We start from the raw sequence: 16,966 nt of genomic DNA, 5'->3' as shown, positions 1-16,966 counted from the left end.
AAGAGAGAATCCCAAGCAGGCTTCGCGCTGTCACCACAGAACCCAACATGGGGTCCGAACACACGAACTGTGAATCATGATCTGAGCCAAAATCAAGAGCTGAATGCTTAACAAACTGAGCCACCCAGGCACCCCAACTTACAAGCATTTCTAAAATCTCTTCTGAAGAATAAACTTGGCTTCCGATCCAAACGTTACTTTTAAGGTAGAAGAGCAGACTGTATCTAGCCGGTTCTGCCACGTACTTAGCTGGGTAACTTTGGGCAAGTCACTTCATCTCATTTTGCTTCAAATCTTTATCTGTAATTTGGAGACTGTTGGAACGTTGAAAGATTAAATGGTGAATACAGGTAGTGTTAAGAATATGCCTGGGGGCACCTGGGTGGCTCAGTCAGTTTAGCATCCCGTTTGGCATCTGACTTCAGCTGAGGTCCTGATCTCAGGGGTTTGAACCCCACATCAGGTTTTCAGCTAGCAGCTTGGAGCCTGATTCGGATTTTGTCCCCCCCCCCCCCCCCCGCCCCCTTCCTCCCCTGCTCACACACTTTCTCTCTTTCAAAGATAAATAAACAAACATTTTAAAAAATTAAAAAAAAAAAAAAAAGAATATGCCTGGATGTTTTCCCTAGGGGTGTGGGGAAAGAAGTGCCTGCCCTATAGTGAGCATTCAATAGGTGCTAAGAATAAAATGCTTAAGGGAGTTGGGAGTGGGGCATAAGCAAGAGGAGAAAAATTTTCAAACCAAATACACTGAGAAAACTACTCACTAGTAACCAAAACTAGAAAACAAAACCACTGCAAACCCAGCACACTCAGCTCAATTTTACAACACCATAAATACATACTATGAAGAAAAAAAGGACAGGAAAAAAAAACTGCTTGGAAAATTAGTATTAAGTTGGCAAACGAAACACTCCATTTTACATGCATATCAAAGGAGGACAAATAACTCATTTAATTACTCTATGCTGCTCAATAGACAAATTTTAAGAAAACGATATGAAAACCACTGAACAAACCAGAAAAAAATAATCCCCAAATGCACAGAATCACCTATGAAGTTAGTCTTCTCTTTATTCCCAATGTATCAAATCTCAATCTAAGCTTCAATACCCAACTACCAATTCATAAGAAATTAGAAAAATCTCGAATGTGGCAAACTGTGCCAAATAATCTGACTTCAACAAAGTGCGGGGGGGGGGGGGGACACAGAAGAAACATAAAAATTAAGAAGCTTGAAAGAATGTCAATTATAGTATGTGGGAACTAGATTCTCATTCAGATAAACTAGAAAAGTTAACAGAAAAATAATACCTAATAAAGAAAAAAAGAAGAACCTCCGCATGCAACATTCTGTTCAGATTTCACTAAATTTCATTTGATTGGTAAAAGGACATTCATTAAAGACAATTTCATACAGTTTATATAACAATTATGAAATATTGTTATATATATACATATATAAATACATACATATATATTTTTTTGTTTTTTAACATTTATTTATTCTGAAAGAGAGAGAGAGACAGAACGCTCAATCGCAAGTAGGGTAGGGGCAGAGAAAGAGGAGAAAGAATCCCAAACAGGCCCCACACTATCAGCGCAGAGCCCGGTGTGGAGTGTAAACTCACAAACTGAGATCTTGACCTGAGTCGAAGTCAGATTCTTAACTGACTGAGCCACCCAAGCGCCCCATGAAGTGCATTGTTTTTAAGAACTCTACAAATATTATTTACCACAATAATTCTACGAGAAATTACTATTATCCCCATTTAACAGAGGAAGGAAAAGGCACAGAAGAAATTTCACTTTAAACTCTCCAAGGTCACAAAGCTGTAAGTGGCAATGCTGAGATTCAAACCTGGCTGTATAACTGGTGGCCTTAATTACCACACCATGTCATCTTTGCATCAGATGTGGTGGAAACTGAGCTTCAGAATCAGAGAAAGGCGCCTGAATCCAGATCTCTCATTATGTTATGTAAATTACGTAATTTCTTGGACCCTCTATACATTCACTTGTAGAAGGGATAAGATTATCTATTTAATTAAAAAGTATTTTGGGGCGCCTGGGTGGCTCAGTCGGTTAAGCGGCCGACTTCAGCTCAGGTCATGATCTCACGGTACGTGAGTTCAAGCCCAGCGTCGGGCTCTGTGCTGACAGCTCAGAGCCTGGAGCCTGTTTCAGATTCTGTGTCTCCCTCTCTCTGACCCTCCCCCGTTCATGCTCTGTCTCTCTCTGTCTCGAAAATAAATGTTTAAAAAAAAAAAAAAAAGTATTTTGAGGAATTATATACATTGGGTTATATACTAGACTCTATTATAACCCATAGCTTATGAAGCCCAAAATAAACTACCCTTCCCACCATATCTCGTAAGACTAATTAAAAAGTAGAGCTAATAATTCATAAACACATAGCAGGAACACTGGAATAGCTCTACCTTTTAATTAGCCAAAGAGCCCTCAAAACAACTTTTCAACATACTTCAAAGATAGCAATCATTCAGAAAAGAATTTTTTATATAACAAAATTTAAACTTACAATCAGCAGAAATAAGAGTTTGAAATCTAAAGTATAGCCAAATTTAAATGAATTTGATTTTTCTGAAAACAAAATGTATTCCGCACAAATAGACCTAATGCTCAGAAAAGTGTACCAAAACTTTGTTCATGCTGGTGATTCTAGCCTGACATCTGGTTAACATAAGGCAAAGCAGTTTTATCATAGAAAAGGAAGGTAAACATAGTAAGTATGTTAAAAGTCAACTCCTTTAAGAAAGACTGCTTTCTATGTTGTTATCCTATGAACATTTTCCACTTATGTGTTAAACTACTAAATTCTTTGGTGGCAAGACATTTTATGGTCATTTAGGAATTTCTAAACACCTTAGAACACCCAAACTGGCACCACAGTATAGCCTCTATCATTTCTTGAAATGAAAAAAAAAAAAAAAAAAATAATAAAGGCTGATTGTTTGCTTTAGTAAAGGAAAATAACTATTTGATTCCTTTAAATACTTGCCCGGGATATTTGCAATCATCTATAAAAATTCGAGTCACATAACATTAGCAATATTTTACCTTATTAGTTAAAGTTACCTGTGGACAAAAGTTCAGCCATTCTTACTTAACTATTTTTTTTATAATTTTTTTAAAAGTTTATTTACCTTTGACAGAGAGAGAGAGAGAGAGAGAGAGACAGAGCATGAGCGGGGGAGGGGCAGAGAGAGAGAGAGACACACAGAATCTGAAGCAGGCTCCAGGCTCTGAGCTGTCAGCACAGAGCCTGACATGAGGCTTGAACTCACAGACTGCAAGATCATGACCTGAGCCGAAGTCGGACGCTCAACCGACTGAGCCACCCAGACGCCCCAACTATTTTTTTTTTTACTTAACTAGTTTGTTGTAGCCAGTTTTGTTTTGGGCACACTACAATTGGAAATAAAAATCAGAGTCTGATTTAGAAATGACTTGGACAGCTAGATCTCAACACACCAAATATTAAATTCCAAACAACGGCAACTACAGTCACATATGAGGTAACATGTTATCTATGCTGCACCTCGATTTTTTCACCCATCTATTTGGGAAACCATAAATAACCCACTACAAAATTTACCTTTTCCATGAAGTTTTTTTTTAGTTGAGATCCTTTAAAATTTTTGTGCCTGTCACCTTTCTAATAGTCTCATTTTCACCAGTAAAGACAGCATTCATAATGGTGAAGCACAATGACTTAGAAACAGATTGCCTAGTTATCACTGTTACTAAGTACATACAATTTAACCATAAAACAAAGATATGCAATCTGCTAAAGTATGACTCAGAATTGTGTACTGTATCTATAACAGAATTTAAAAATGAATTATAAGCAGGGGGCGCCTGGGTGGCTCAGTCAGTTGAGGGTCCGACTCTTGATTTCACCTCAGATTATGATCTCCCAGTTAGTGGGATCAGCAGAGTCTGGCTCTGCAATGGCAGCTGGGAGCCTGGTTGGGATTCCCTCTCTCCTCTCTTTCTGCCCCTCCTCCAGCAAGTGCATCCTCTCTTTCTCAAAAAAAAAAAAAAAAAAAAAAAAAAAAAAAAAAAAAAAATTAATTTAACATTTTAAAAATAAGTAGATAGGAATTATAAGCAGAAATGTGTCCCAGATTTTTTATTCCAAACTTATTAAAATGGTTGCATGTGCCCCCCTCAGCCAAGCTTTTAAACAGCCACTGATGAGAAAACCCGTGGATTGCATTTATTAAAAATAAAAAGGCTTAGGGGCACCTGGGTGCCTCCATCGGTTAAACGCTGACTTCAGCTCAGGTCATGATCTCACAGTTCGTGAGTTCAAGCCCCACGTTGGGCTCTGTGCTGACAGCTCAGAGCCTGGAGCCTGCTTCGGATTCTGTGTCTCCCTCTCTGCTCCTTCCCCACTCGTGCTGTCTCTGTCTCTCAAAAATATATAAACATTAAAAAATAAAAAGGCTTCCTAACATCCCCCCTTATTTCAAGATCTCTGATAAGATACTATATACAGAATCAATTGAAAGAATATTTATATCAACATGTACAAACCATTTTGAGCATCTAAGTTTATGGGTTCAGTAGGCAAATGGCCATACACAAAGCAGTTGACTTGTAATTTCTACAGAGCACTGCAAATGTTTTCCTTGTAAAATCACCAAAATAATTTAAAAACAAAAAAAGATCCTAGGAGCACTGATAAAACTAAACTTTTGTGTTAAAAGAATGCAGTATGTTAAATTGAAACTGACTCCTTAAGGAAGATGACAGCTTATTTTACTATTAATTCCCAAGTTCTCATTCACGATTAGCATTTTTATTATTTTATCTTTTAAGCAGATTGCAACCTGAAACTCAAGCACCTTCCCAAACACTGAAGTTATCTGTTTTTGATTTCCAGTCTATGCCTTTTTGTTTTCAGTTAAACTTCTGGATCTGATGGCTTAAAAGGGGGGGGGGGGGGGGAGAGGGGCAAACAAAAAGGCAGCCTTTTGTTTGAAAGGGCACACACAACAATCAGCCACTCCACATCTAAAGTTCGTTTTCACTGGTTGTCTCACAGAGTTGCAATCAAGGTCCCAAACTTAAGAGCACTCTGATTCCCTTTCAAGTATTACACAGAAAAGACCGGAAAACTTCAGAAGTCCGTCAAATTACAAATCTGAGTCTTCTGAAGACTACCAATCACTTTAGTTTTGGACTGGATTTACTCAGGAATGTGTGACTTCTGTTACTAAAACATGACCCACACCATTAGCTGGTTTTTTTTCCTGGTAAGCAATAAATATCAAAGTTAAGAATAAGTATTTCAACAAATATGACAAACCAACCTCAGAGCACAAAGTTGGCTGATAAAATTACCATCATAGCACAATTTCAAAACTATAAGCAACCACACACACACACACACACCCGCACCCACTCTTACGTAAACTTTTGGAGTAAGCAAACTTCTTTAGCCTCACCTTTCTTTTCACCTAGCAAGGACTCTTCAAGACACCAATTGCAAGAAGACCAAAATATCAAAAGATTCAGCTGCTGCCCTCGTAGAAGAAACAACCAAAAATTAAGACATGGTAATGTGTTTAAGTTACTGAAGCTTAGGGCACTTCCCAAGCTACAGCCATTTTAGATTCAGCCTTTCTTTTGAATTTCATGGGGGTGGAGAGGTAGATTTAAAACAGTAAAAAAAATCCTCGTTAAAACTCTTCAACATCGACCAGCTTTTTTTCGGAGCAGGAGGCGATCCGTAGGTGTTGGATATCGACTTAAATCTAAATCAAAGAAAATACCTCGCTACCACGGAGAACCGAAACGCTGGTGGTTAAAGCTCTTCTTTTCCCCTCAGAGGTCCCACATTTGACTTACACTATTTTTTCCTCCTTAGGTTTTCCTTCACTGGAAAACAAAAGCCCTTGGTTCTAATTTAAGAAGGGGAGAGAAAGAAACCCTTAAACCAAGCCACTCAACCACCAACAAGCCGGAACGCCTGGAGAGGAGCCAGAGAGCCGCAGGTGAGCGACCCGAAGACCAAAGTTGAAGTAGAAGCGCTCGGGCAAAGCCGCTGCAACACTCGACTGCAAAGCTCCTCGCGCGGGGGGAAGTGCCCCGTCCGAACCACAGGACCGCGGGCCCTTCGGCTCCTCTCCCCCTCCCGGGGCCGACCTATACCAACCACCTGTGAGAGAGCCTCCTTCAACTAGTTTCAACAGCCGGTTGGTCAGGCACCGGGCGGAGCCCCGAGCCGGGACGACTCAAGATCCCCTACCGCCCGTTTCCCGGAACCCCTACTCACCCGGCAGTAGCGGGGCTACAGATAGGGAGCATACGCGGCGTCTGAGGGCGCGTCCCCAGCTTCCTGATCCCGCAAAGGTGGAGAGCCCACAACCATAACAAAGCTCTTCCCAAAATGGCTGCCCGGCCCACACGGCCCAGGAGGGGCAAGAGGGGGAGGAGCGACGGCCAGCCGGGCCCTCCCCCCTCCGACCACGCCTCACACACGCCCACCCGCTCGCACCTCCCACAGGAGCGCAAGCGCAGGAGCCCTGTTCGGGTGACCCTGCCGGCGCCCCACGCAGCCAACGTTCCGCCGCGTGAACGGCAGTTATTCCGTGCGTGGTCCCCAACCCCCCCTTACGGCCGCTGGAGACAGTGCCCCCACCCGTCTGCCGACTTGAATTCTCTGCCCTTCCTCGCGCCGCTTGAGAGGGAGAGACCAGCCGAGTTTGGTATCCCTCCTCTTACCCCCGGCCGAACACCAGGGCCTGAATGCGTGTGAATGAGTGGGTGGGTGTGTATGTGTGTACTGTTTTTCCCCGCCCCTTCGTCCTCCTGTACCCCACTTCTGAGCATGCTCGCGTCCCCAAGCTACCCGTACAAGTACTAGCAAACCGGCTTCGTAGGATCCCGTGTTTTCCGACCCTTCCCACCTTCCACTCTTTCCAGTGCGCGCGTCGTTAAGACTTCAGCCCCCAGCGGGCCACACCGCCGGGCTCTTGAGGCCTGCGCGGCTGGTCCCGACGCGCTATACCCGCTGGGAGTGGTAGTTCCGCCCGATGGCTGGCGTCACGGCCTTGGCCCAGCGCAGGGCGTATTTCTGTCCGGAGCCTGCTCCTATGCCTGGGTGGAGAAGTTGTTTCTCCGACCCAAAGCCTCATTGGATATCGCACTACTGGAAGGGGCGGCGCTGCCATGACAGAAGGAAATAAAAGTGAAAGCCTATCGCGATTAGAAGCGGTTATTATTACGAAGAATTCGCAATGGGTCCACCCTGCACAGGATGCTAAGCCATATGGTGGCCAGCAGCCGGGAAGCTAGATTACCTAGAGTCCTGAAACATTGGAGGAAGCGGCCAGCGTGGGCCCTTCCAGCTCTATTGTTTTCAGATGAACGCTCAAATTGCTCGGCGCTGTCTCCTTTGATAGACTGAAATGGAGGCCCAGAGAAGACACGAGACTGTCCAAGGTCACAGAGCTGATAAATAAAAATTAAAACAGAGGGTGACAAAGAATGATCTAACTTTTCAGATCAACCCAGACCAATGCTCTTATCGCCATACCTTTCATGGAAGCAAAAGTCCTGCCCCTTGTACTCTTTTTTAAAATAACTTTTAAAAATCTTTATTATTATTGAGAGACACACAGAGTGTGAGCAGGGGAGGGGCAGAGAGAAAGGGAGACAGAATCCGAAGCAAGTTCCAGGCTCCAAGCAAGCTGTCAGCACAGAGCCCGACGTGGGGCTCAAACTCACAAACCGGGAGATGGTGACCTGAGCCGAAATCCCACACTTAACCAACTGAGCCACCCAGGCGCCCCCATACTCTTTATTTCTTAATACGTTTCCATGTCCAAGCAACGAGAATGGAAGTTAAAAACAGTTTTGTTTTTCTTAGTAGTTCAGGACCCTAATACATTGTAAGATGTAGCCCATCGATCCTAGAAACCCTGTTATGAGTTCCAGAGATGGCAAACAATTTGACCAAGTCACACAACCTAGACTCCAAATCTCTCCTACCACTATCACTTGTCATTGTTTCAGTAGTTACACTCTACCTTCCCGAACTCGGAGGGGCAGATTCTGCTGGCTGGGAAACCTAAAAGAAAGACCATTCAGGCATCCTACAGACTTCAAAAGCCGGCTTCCAGAGTTAAGATTTAAAATAATAACCCAAGATGGAAAGCCTGTCATGGGAACCAGTTCAGCGCTGGTCAAGTTCCCACCCGGACTGTTCCCCAACCCGCCCCTTCTCAGGAAGTGGGGAGGGACTGTTACCACCCACGTGCCGGAAGTTGCCTTTTCCTGAATACCTGGCTATTCTGGTGGCTCAGCTTTATTTACATCTCCCGATTCCAAGGTGGCAAGTAAGTAGCAGGGCGGCTGCCACAGGGTGCAGATTGGGAATGGGGTCACCAAGGGTTGAGAGTAAATCAAAGCCGCGAGCACTGTGGGGCAGTTTCCCGAGGATCCTTTCGTCCAGACACTTCTCTCAAATGTTCACTCTGAGGCTTTGCAGTCTGCAAGTCTTCCCTCTGGGGCAGTGGAAATACCGTCCGTTTTCACCTAAATTGAGCGGATTAAACCTTGGTTCTTTGCCCTTCATTTCCTCACCAGTTGCCGTCCCCGGGGTTTAGGCCATCACTCTTTCCCTTTAACAACCAAGAGTTGGAAATCACATGGTCATAGTGCATAGGGAGTCCGGAAAGCTCTTACGCAGGTGATTTTGAGCAACAGTGAGTGTGGGCCCCGCAGATATACGTATTTGGAAGTCAGGAGTGGGTGTAAGTGCCATCTAAGATCTATTCATAGGACCGGGATAACCTACCTCCCTCCTTCTTTATGTTATAGAATGAAAACATTGACTGGTATGTATACAGGATTTCTCTACCCAGCCTTAAGAGCTGTGACCTAGAAATTAGTTCATTAAAATGTTTACTTAGGTAGCACATGTGGTTTTTGGATCTTTTAGACACCCATTCTGATTAAGAGTGAAACTCATGTAAGACAGATCTAGATTTATCTTCTCACTCAACCACTTACTGGCTGCTTACATTAGACAGGGTTTTTAACCATTTCCCCTTGTGTAAGGTGGGAATATAGTTAATACTTTTTGAGTGCTTACTTTGTGTTAGGGACAGTTCTCAGTTCTTCACATGTATTATAATACGACCCTATGTAGTTCTTGTGATTATTTCAAAGGTGAGTGAACTGCAACATAGCAAGGTTAAATAACTTGTTCAAAGTCACATACTTGGTAAGTGGTGGAGCCATGATCCCAACACAAATTGACTCCAAAATCTTCACTCTAATTTAACAGGCTATATGTGTTCTTTCAGCACTAAGTTGATAACGTTGTTGTATTAAATGAGTTAATGCATATAAAACACATAGTTACAGTGCTTGGTTCACAGCTAAATTGTATTGATTGCTACCATCATTTGGAACTGTAAATGCCTACCCAAAATAGGTAACTAAGGTGAAAAAAGAGAACAGAGAAGCTATAACTTTCCATTTTAATGAGAGAACTGCACTTCAAGGAAACAATTTATGCAAGGTCACCACAGCTGGGGAATTATAGAGGTGTTTGTAAGATACAAATCTTCTGTCGCTGTACATTACTTTTTCTGTTCCACCAAACAGCAAAGGCTAGAAGAATGGTTCAGGGGTGCCTAGGTGGCTCAGTTGGTTAAGCATCCAGACTTCAGCTCAGGTCATGATCTCACAGTTCATTAGTTCAAGCCCCGCTGAGAGTGTAGAGCCTGCTTTGGGTCCTCTGTCTCCCCCCTCTCTGCCCCCACCTCACTTGCCCACTCACATGTGCTCTCTCTTTCAAAAAGAAATAAACATTAATAAAAATAAAAAATAAAAGAATGGTTCAGAGATGAAAAGGATCTATCTACTTAATGTGTTACTGATTTTTTGAAGACATTAATGATTGTTTTCAAAGGAAAATTCTTGAGTTACTACTTATAAAAAGATATGTATAAAATGAAGAAAATTAAGTGACATCTTGTTTTGTACACAGCAGCATACTTCTGATTCAGCCCCTCCACTTAGCTATAAAAATGAATTAATCAGAACTGCCTGGCATTTTCCTGAGCAAGACTTGCAATTGGACCCAGCATGCTTCATTTCATCCAGAAGTTTTCTCAGGCATCTTCAAAGGTTGGTTTATTCGGCAAATATTTGCTGGCACTGCTTTGCTGAGGCAATAGCAGTGAAAAAAAAAAAAAAGACAAAAATCTTTATCCTTATATATTTAGGTGATGCGGGAAAAGGTGGGTAAAACAAATTATTTCATATATCAAGTGGTAAGTCCTCTGGAAAAATATAAAACAGAGAAGGGGAATAGGGAGTATCAACAATAAACTTAAGATTGTACTTAAAAATAGGTTGGAAGAGAGGGAATAGGCTGTGCAAACAGCTCAGGGAAGAACATTCCAAACAAAAGGAAGAAAAGACTCCAGGATGGAATCATTCCTAGCATTTTGAGGAGTCACCAAGATTCTTAAATAGCTTTTTTTTCTTTCATTCAATGCTTTTTGAGTCACTGTTCATCTGTTAGCTAGTTGAAGTCTGAAATCTGCTCACTAAAGCACAGAATCAGCAGGAAAGGTTTTTATTTTGGCTGTGACCATGAAAGGCACTGGGGAGTTTTTTTGTTTGTTTGAAGACAAAGGAAAAAATATGGTTCTGACTCTCAAGTATATGGAGACAAACACATAATTTACATTCACCGTGAGAATTATGATGGGAGTGTGCAGAAGATACTTACATAGTTATAGGAGCATTAATTCAGACTGGGGAATGCTTCATGCTGAATTTTGAAAGATGGGTTCCCTACAGAGAAAAGTAGGCAGAGACGTGTAGGAAGGAATGGAGCTATGGAAAGTATAGTTTCTATAAAGCTAAACTGGAAGGTAGATTGCTTTATCAATATAAAATAGCATTCCCACAGTAATTAACACTGCTTCTTTTGCAAGTTATAAATAGAAGAGGCAGTTTAAAATGCCAGATCCTAAAGGTGTACTCTTTACCTGTTTCTCTTTCAGATACTCCTTTCATGGGATAAGGTTAGTGGTAGGAAAAAATACATCACTAGGTTTCTATTCAGTTTCTTTTGCATGTTTTATCACTATTTGCTAGCCTTAGCTAGCATTAACATCACCCTATAGTACAATCTTTTTGTAAGTTTGATGTACTAATAGAAAGGAGATGCTTTGTTTTTATATTGTTTCAGTTTGGGATTAACTAAGAAATTGCGATTATTTTAAAATTTGTTTTTGTCTACTGGTTCTGTTTTCTCTTTAGATGCTGAAGTACCCTTTCACATTCCGACTAGGAGCCAGCAGAATAGAAACACTTTCTCTCAAGACATGTCTCCAGCAAAACTTTTCCCCTTTGTTGCCAGGGCCTTGGTTTTTCTCATCATTTCCAGTGTATATGAACAAGACACAATACTATCATACTTCCCCATGCAGCTTTAAGAAGCAGCAGAAGCAAGAAGTCCTTCCAACCAAGCCACCAGGCACCATAACTTTCCTGCTTGAAAGCCCAAAGCCAGTATTATACATAATTCTGGCAGGAGTAATCCCCTTTGTTGCTCCACCACTGGTCATGGTGATGGCAAAGACTTATATCCCCTTATTAGCTTTTACTCAGATGGCTTATGGAGCCAGTTTCCTATCTTTCTTGGGAGGGATCAAATGGGGTTTTGCTCTGCCAGAAGATAATACAGCCAAACCAGACTTCCTCAGTTTAGCTAGTAGTACGCCTCCTCTTCTGTTTTCATGGTTTGCCTTCCTTATTTCTGAAAGACTCAGTGAAGCTATAGTCACAGTAATAATAGGTTTGGGGATAGCATTACACATTGAACTTTTTCTCCTGCCACATTATCCCAACTGGTTCAAAGTCCTTAAGATAGTAGTCACTTTAGTGGCTTTGCTTTCATTTGTAATCACTTTACTAGTTAAAGATATTTATCCAGAGAAAGGACTCAAGAAGCCTGGTCAAGTAGAATAAATATAAAAACTACTTTGTAGATAATGTTAGCATGTTGGCTACAAGCCTCATAAAGTTGTGTTTTGGCATCACCTTTTTCTTCTTCTCTTGTTTAGCTTTTGTTCCCCATCAGTGGTTATTTATTCACAGATTTTTTTTTTTCATTTCTAGAAATCTTTATTTCCTAGGAATTACTTGATAAGAGTTTGAAAATCCCTAACAAGTCATTTTCACTTTAGGTTACAGCTTTCATTGTGTATGAATTATACATAACATTTTAATGTTTTACTTGTTTTGAAAAACGTAAAATGAAAAAATATATATATAAAATGATAAAAATGAAAATCCTTTTTGCTAGAGCCTTATGATCATTGAAAAAAGACACGCATATTCTCCCATAAGAGGAAAACTCTGTATCCATGAGTGTCTGAAAATAATAGGTGGTTCCGTTGTGGGGTTGTCATTGCAATTGGCCCTGAGAATTGCATTTCCAAGCTCATTTTATTTGGTGTAATCTAGTTATATGAGCTGAAAGGATCTGTGGCTCTAAAAGTCAGTAGGGAGCAGTATCATAAGGGGAAAGCCATATTCAAAGAAAAGCTGAACACATTTTCCAGTTTGTATCCAATTTTTATAGACACAACCCCATCTTCAAATATCATCAGCTGGTCAAAAAAATTTTTAAATAAAGTCACAAGTATGTATAAATTAGGAAAAGTAAAGCTGGGTTACACAACTCAGAAGCTTTTTTAAAAACAGAAGCAACACCTTAGGTTCTAACTTGAAAACAGTCTCTTGAGATTGTCTTCTAAAAAAAGGAAAAACAATTTAATTGGCAGAAGACTATAAATCAGTAGGAGCACATGGGTGACTCCGTTGGTTAGGTGTCTGACTGAATCTCAGCTCAGGTCATGATCTCATGGTTTGTGAGTTTGAGCCCCACATCAGGCTCTGCTGGCAGTGCAGAGCCTGCAAGTGATTCTCCCTGTTTCTCTGCCTCTCCCCTGCTTGCTCACTCTCTCAAAATAAATCAATAAACTTAAAGAATATAAACCTGGTATATGTTATCTTTGGATAATGTATTCAAATATTAGTTAACTTGATTTTCATAAATTGTGTGTTGAAATCCTCGCCCCAATATCTCAGAATGTGACCTTATTTGGAGACAGGGTCTTTACAGAGGTAATAAGGCTAAAATGAGGGCATATGAGTAAGCTGTAATGTAATATTACCAGCATTCTTCTTTTTTTATTACCAGTATTCTAATAACAAGGGAAAACTTAGAGATAAACATGCATACAGGGAAAATGTCATGTATACATGAAGGTGGCCATCCACATTCCAAGGATTCCTAGAATACATGCCTTCCTTTCAGCCCTCAGAAGGAACCAACTACCAACAAGTTGATTTTAGACTTCCAGCTTCCAAAACTATGAGACAATAAGTTTTATTGTTTAAACTTCTGTGGTACTTTGTTACACCAGCCCTAGCAAACAAATACCACAGAGCTAGACCTTGTTCTGATCAGTGAGAAGCTTACCAATAAAACCACCACACAATCCTTCTTTATTAATGCAGAGAATACGTTACCTACAGTCTGACACTAAAGAAAAGAAACCTTACACTTTAGAAGCTCTTTCTCAGATTCTACTCACAGTGTTTTGGTGAGGAAACTGCTTCTAAATTACATGAGGACTGCAAAAATTAAAACTTCTCTGATCTCAAATTCATCATCTTTCAGAATAGGGGCAAGTCACTTTTAAGCTAGTTGCCCAATTTCAATAAATGAGGCAGGCAAATGCACTTTGCAAGTAAATTACAGTGTATGATTCTTTAAGAAAACATTCTAGGGGGACCTGGGTGGCTCATCAGTTAAGTGTCAGGCTTCAGCTCACGTCATGATGCACAGTTTATGAGTTCGAGCCCTGCTTTGGATTCTGTGTCTCCCTCTCTCTCTGCCCCTCCCCCACTCATGTGCTCTTGAGCTCGCTCGCTCTCAAATATTTAAAAAAAATTTTTTTAACTGATTTTAAAGTACATCCAACTTTACATTGCACAGGACGTCTTGAAGTATATTAGATTGTCAAATATTAAAAAAAAAATTTTTTTTTTAGTTTATTTATTTTGAGAGAGACAGAGAGAGAGAGCAAGCGGGGTAGGGGCATAGAGAGAAAGAATCCCAAGCAAGCTCTGCACTGTCAGAGCAGAGCCCGATGCAGGGCTTAAATTCATGAACCATGAGATCATGACCAGAGTTGAAGTCAGACACTCAACCAACTGAGCCACCTAGGTGCTCCAAGATTGTCAAATATTTTGAAGGAAGATCACATTAACAGCTGCTCAGAAAACAGATTTAAATGTAAGAACTAAATGTGCAAGTCCCTAAAGGTAAAACACAACACTAAAAAACTTGGTCAATCCTATTAATTTGGTGGTGATCCAGGAACACCACTAATAAACTAAGTTATAAGTAATACAAGGAAAGCAAAAATCAACATACTTTATTAGTACATTATTTTTAAAACAGTGTCACTACCCAAAAAATAATAAGCATTTTTACAATTATCTATTTACAGAGATTGTCTGGACCTGTTAAGCCCAAACATGGATTGTCTTGACAGGTTTCTGCCACCACAATACAAAATGCCTCCCTCACAGTGCCATTTTAGTTTGGCACCAGGCAATAATGAGAACTAAATTACAGTAGTATTTTTTAAATCTCTTTTGAACCAGAATGCAGATTTTCTATAACTAGAAATATTAAAGGCACATAAATTAGAGCTTCAATAATTTACAAATGATCTTACTTCATTCCTTGACATTTTATAGGTCTCAGCCAAGCATCTATGACACTTCAGACTTTCAGGATACCCCAAAGAAAGGGATACAGAGCTTTGTGTCTGCACTACTTGGGCTTTTCTTAATACATGCATATGGTTAAGTTATGGAAGAAAGTACCCTTGTGGGCCAATCCAAATATTTTGGATATGAGTGCTAAGTCTTTAATGCTTACCAAAGATTGTGTATCTAAATAAGCTGCTGATCCCTGTTAACAATACCCTGAAGAACTTTAGTAAAGAAAAAGGGAAATCAGGGATATACAAATCAAATCCTGGAATCACTAGGTAAACGTAAATGTATGCAAGACCTTTAATATGTATGGTTCCAAACGACTAGTGGAAATAAATAAAATAATGATCATGTACACAAAGAATGTTCCTCAGAACTGGACAGAAAACATTCTTTAGAATGTTTCTCAGGTGAAAAATGAAAAGTTCTGAGAAGCAGTTTTGGATCAGAGTCCTTTAACTTAACAATGTCTATAAAAGCTTCATAGGTACCTACAATTCCACTTTTTCCAAGCAAGGCAGTAGGCTTTGTACTAAGTTCATACTTAGGCTTGCTCAAGTACAAGTAAGCTTTACCAAGGTTGATGGTGTAATAAAATTCCCTCTTCCCAAAGCCAAACTAAGAACTATTTAGAAAATAGGTGTTAACCTCCCACTAGGCTCTGTTACCCATTATATTATCCAATTGCACTAATGGACTATCACTAAGAACCTCCTAGTAATTCCTCACTTGCATTTTCAGCATTAAGACAAAAAATATAAGTGAACAGAAGCTTTTTTAACCCTGTGAACAATAGGCAAAAATGTATCAATCTATATAAACATCTATACAGATAGCTAGATATTTCCCACATGTCCCTCCCAGTGTATCTGCTGCTAATAAAAAGTCTGGGGCTATTGAAAACTCCTGGCATCAAATGAAAGTAGGGAGTTGTTTCATTGGCTTTTCTCTGTAGGTTCAACTATGGCCATGGAAAATTGTGCTATGGACTGAATCATGAATGTACAGACATCTTTAAACTGTCTCACTCAAATTCTTGTATCACATAAGGGTCATGTTACAGCTTGGCTTGCCCCGGAGAAACAAGTAAAGGGGCTATTAGCCAAGAAGCTTCTAGCAAATCATTTTTACAATTAGGACTCTTCCCTTAGGGGAAAATTCTAGAGCAAAAACAGCATTGCTATTGGTAAGCTTAACAAATTTGTGTGAGTTCTTTATTAATTTAGGATATGTTCCATATCTCCTCTCACTCAAATTCTTAGAGAAATCATTCTTTAGTCATCTAACCTATCAAATACATGGAAAACTCAACAGAATTAGAGGGTCCTATCACCAAATACATATGTGATTTGCAAACATTTTATTTTCAAAATGTTTCTTGTGCTCCCTTATGCTTTATATTTCATAGTACAGCAACACCACCTTCACAACGACTGGTGATCATGTTACCGATTTCTGTCCATGTATCTGAATGAGGGTTATAAACTTCAACAGAGTCCAAGGTACCTGGGGCCAAGAAATCATGGCTGGAAGATCGACCTCCAGAAACATACAGAAGCCCATTAACTGCCACAACACACATGCCTGCTCTAGGCACTTTCATCGAAGCAACTTCAACCCACTTTTCCTGGTTAAGAGGAAATAAAAAAAGAGCAGAAATCATAAAATGGTAACAGAGAAAACTGTTGAGAAATCAGATACTCTAGTTCTTTTTACATGTTTAAATTTCAAACTCACAATCCAGTCATATAAACATTTTCAAATGAACTTTTGAGTAGGCATAGACAAAAGTAACGAGTTTAGAGGAAAACAACTGAAAAACATGTTTGATTAATTATAAATCATGATCAGGAGACAATCTAGAAATCCCTTATAGGCAGGCATTCTATAAAACTAGTTCTACTGAATATAAGTAGGTAATGCACACACACACACACACACACACACACACACACACACACACAAATACAAACCCACAAAGCTCCAAGAAGAAAAAAGCTCTATACAGAAGGACTTTAATATGCTAATGACCTTTATTAATCTCCAAGATAATGATATTGCTATCAACACTTGCCCAGTTATTAACCACGGAATCCTTTTTTTCGAA

At 40.2% G+C, this 16,966-nt stretch overlaps 3 protein-coding genes across 9 annotated transcripts in view; 1 reads left to right on the top strand and 2 right to left on the bottom strand.

Annotated features, from left to right (window-relative positions):
- GPBP1L1 (GC-rich promoter binding protein 1 like 1) overlaps positions 1-5,530 on the bottom strand; it is a 66,374-nt gene extending 60,844 nt beyond the window's left edge. The window contains 1 exon segment of the mRNA XM_019449474.2: positions 5,478-5,530. The gene's annotated coding sequence lies outside the window, so the exon portion shown is untranslated.
- A 2,710-nt stretch (positions 5,531-8,240) lies between these two features.
- TMEM69 (transmembrane protein 69) lies at positions 8,241-13,067 on the top strand. Of its 2 annotated transcripts, none has more exons than XM_019449477.2 (3): positions 8,241-8,372; positions 10,037-10,173; positions 11,320-13,067. In XM_019449477.2, the coding sequence occupies exons 2-3, from the start codon at positions 10,132-10,134 to the stop codon at positions 12,028-12,030; spliced, it is 753 nt and encodes a 250-aa protein (XP_019305022.1). In that variant the 5' UTR covers positions 8,241-8,372; positions 10,037-10,131; the 3' UTR covers positions 12,031-13,067. The 2 variants fall into 2 exon arrangements, with proteins under 2 accessions (XP_019305022.1, XP_019305021.1); XM_019449476.2 differs by having other exon boundaries at positions 10,034-10,173.
- A 1,427-nt stretch (positions 13,068-14,494) lies between these two features.
- IPP (intracisternal A particle-promoted polypeptide) overlaps positions 14,495-16,966 on the bottom strand; it is a 43,503-nt gene continuing 41,031 nt past the window's right edge. For all 6 annotated transcript variants that reach the window (XM_019449465.2, XM_019449466.2, XM_019449464.2 and 3 more), the window contains one exon: positions 14,495-16,486. In XM_019449465.2, coding sequence (XP_019305010.1) covers positions 16,262-16,486 — 225 coding nt within the window. In that variant the 3' untranslated portion in view covers positions 14,495-16,261. The remainder of the gene's footprint in view (positions 16,487-16,966) is intronic.

The sequence above is a fragment of the Panthera pardus genome, unplaced genomic scaffold (assembly GCF_024362965.1).
Source record: "Panthera pardus isolate Hobbes unplaced genomic scaffold, ASM2436296v1 HiC_scaffold_11, whole genome shotgun sequence".
NCBI lineage: Eukaryota > Metazoa > Chordata > Mammalia > Carnivora > Felidae > Panthera > Panthera pardus.
The sequence above is the reverse complement of the archived record's forward strand: the minus strand, read 5'-3'. Positions and strand labels throughout refer to the sequence as shown.

Bases quoted from the DNA above. Each gene is read 5' to 3' on its own strand.
- TMEM69 (XM_019449477.2), top strand. From the start codon at position 10,132: ATGCTTCATTTCATCCAGAAGTTTTCTCAGGCATCTTCAAAG. The intron at 10,174-11,319 runs GTTGGTTTATTC...TTTTCTCTTTAG, and splicing joins TTTCTCAGGCATCTTCAAAG to ATGCTGAAGTACCCTTTCAC.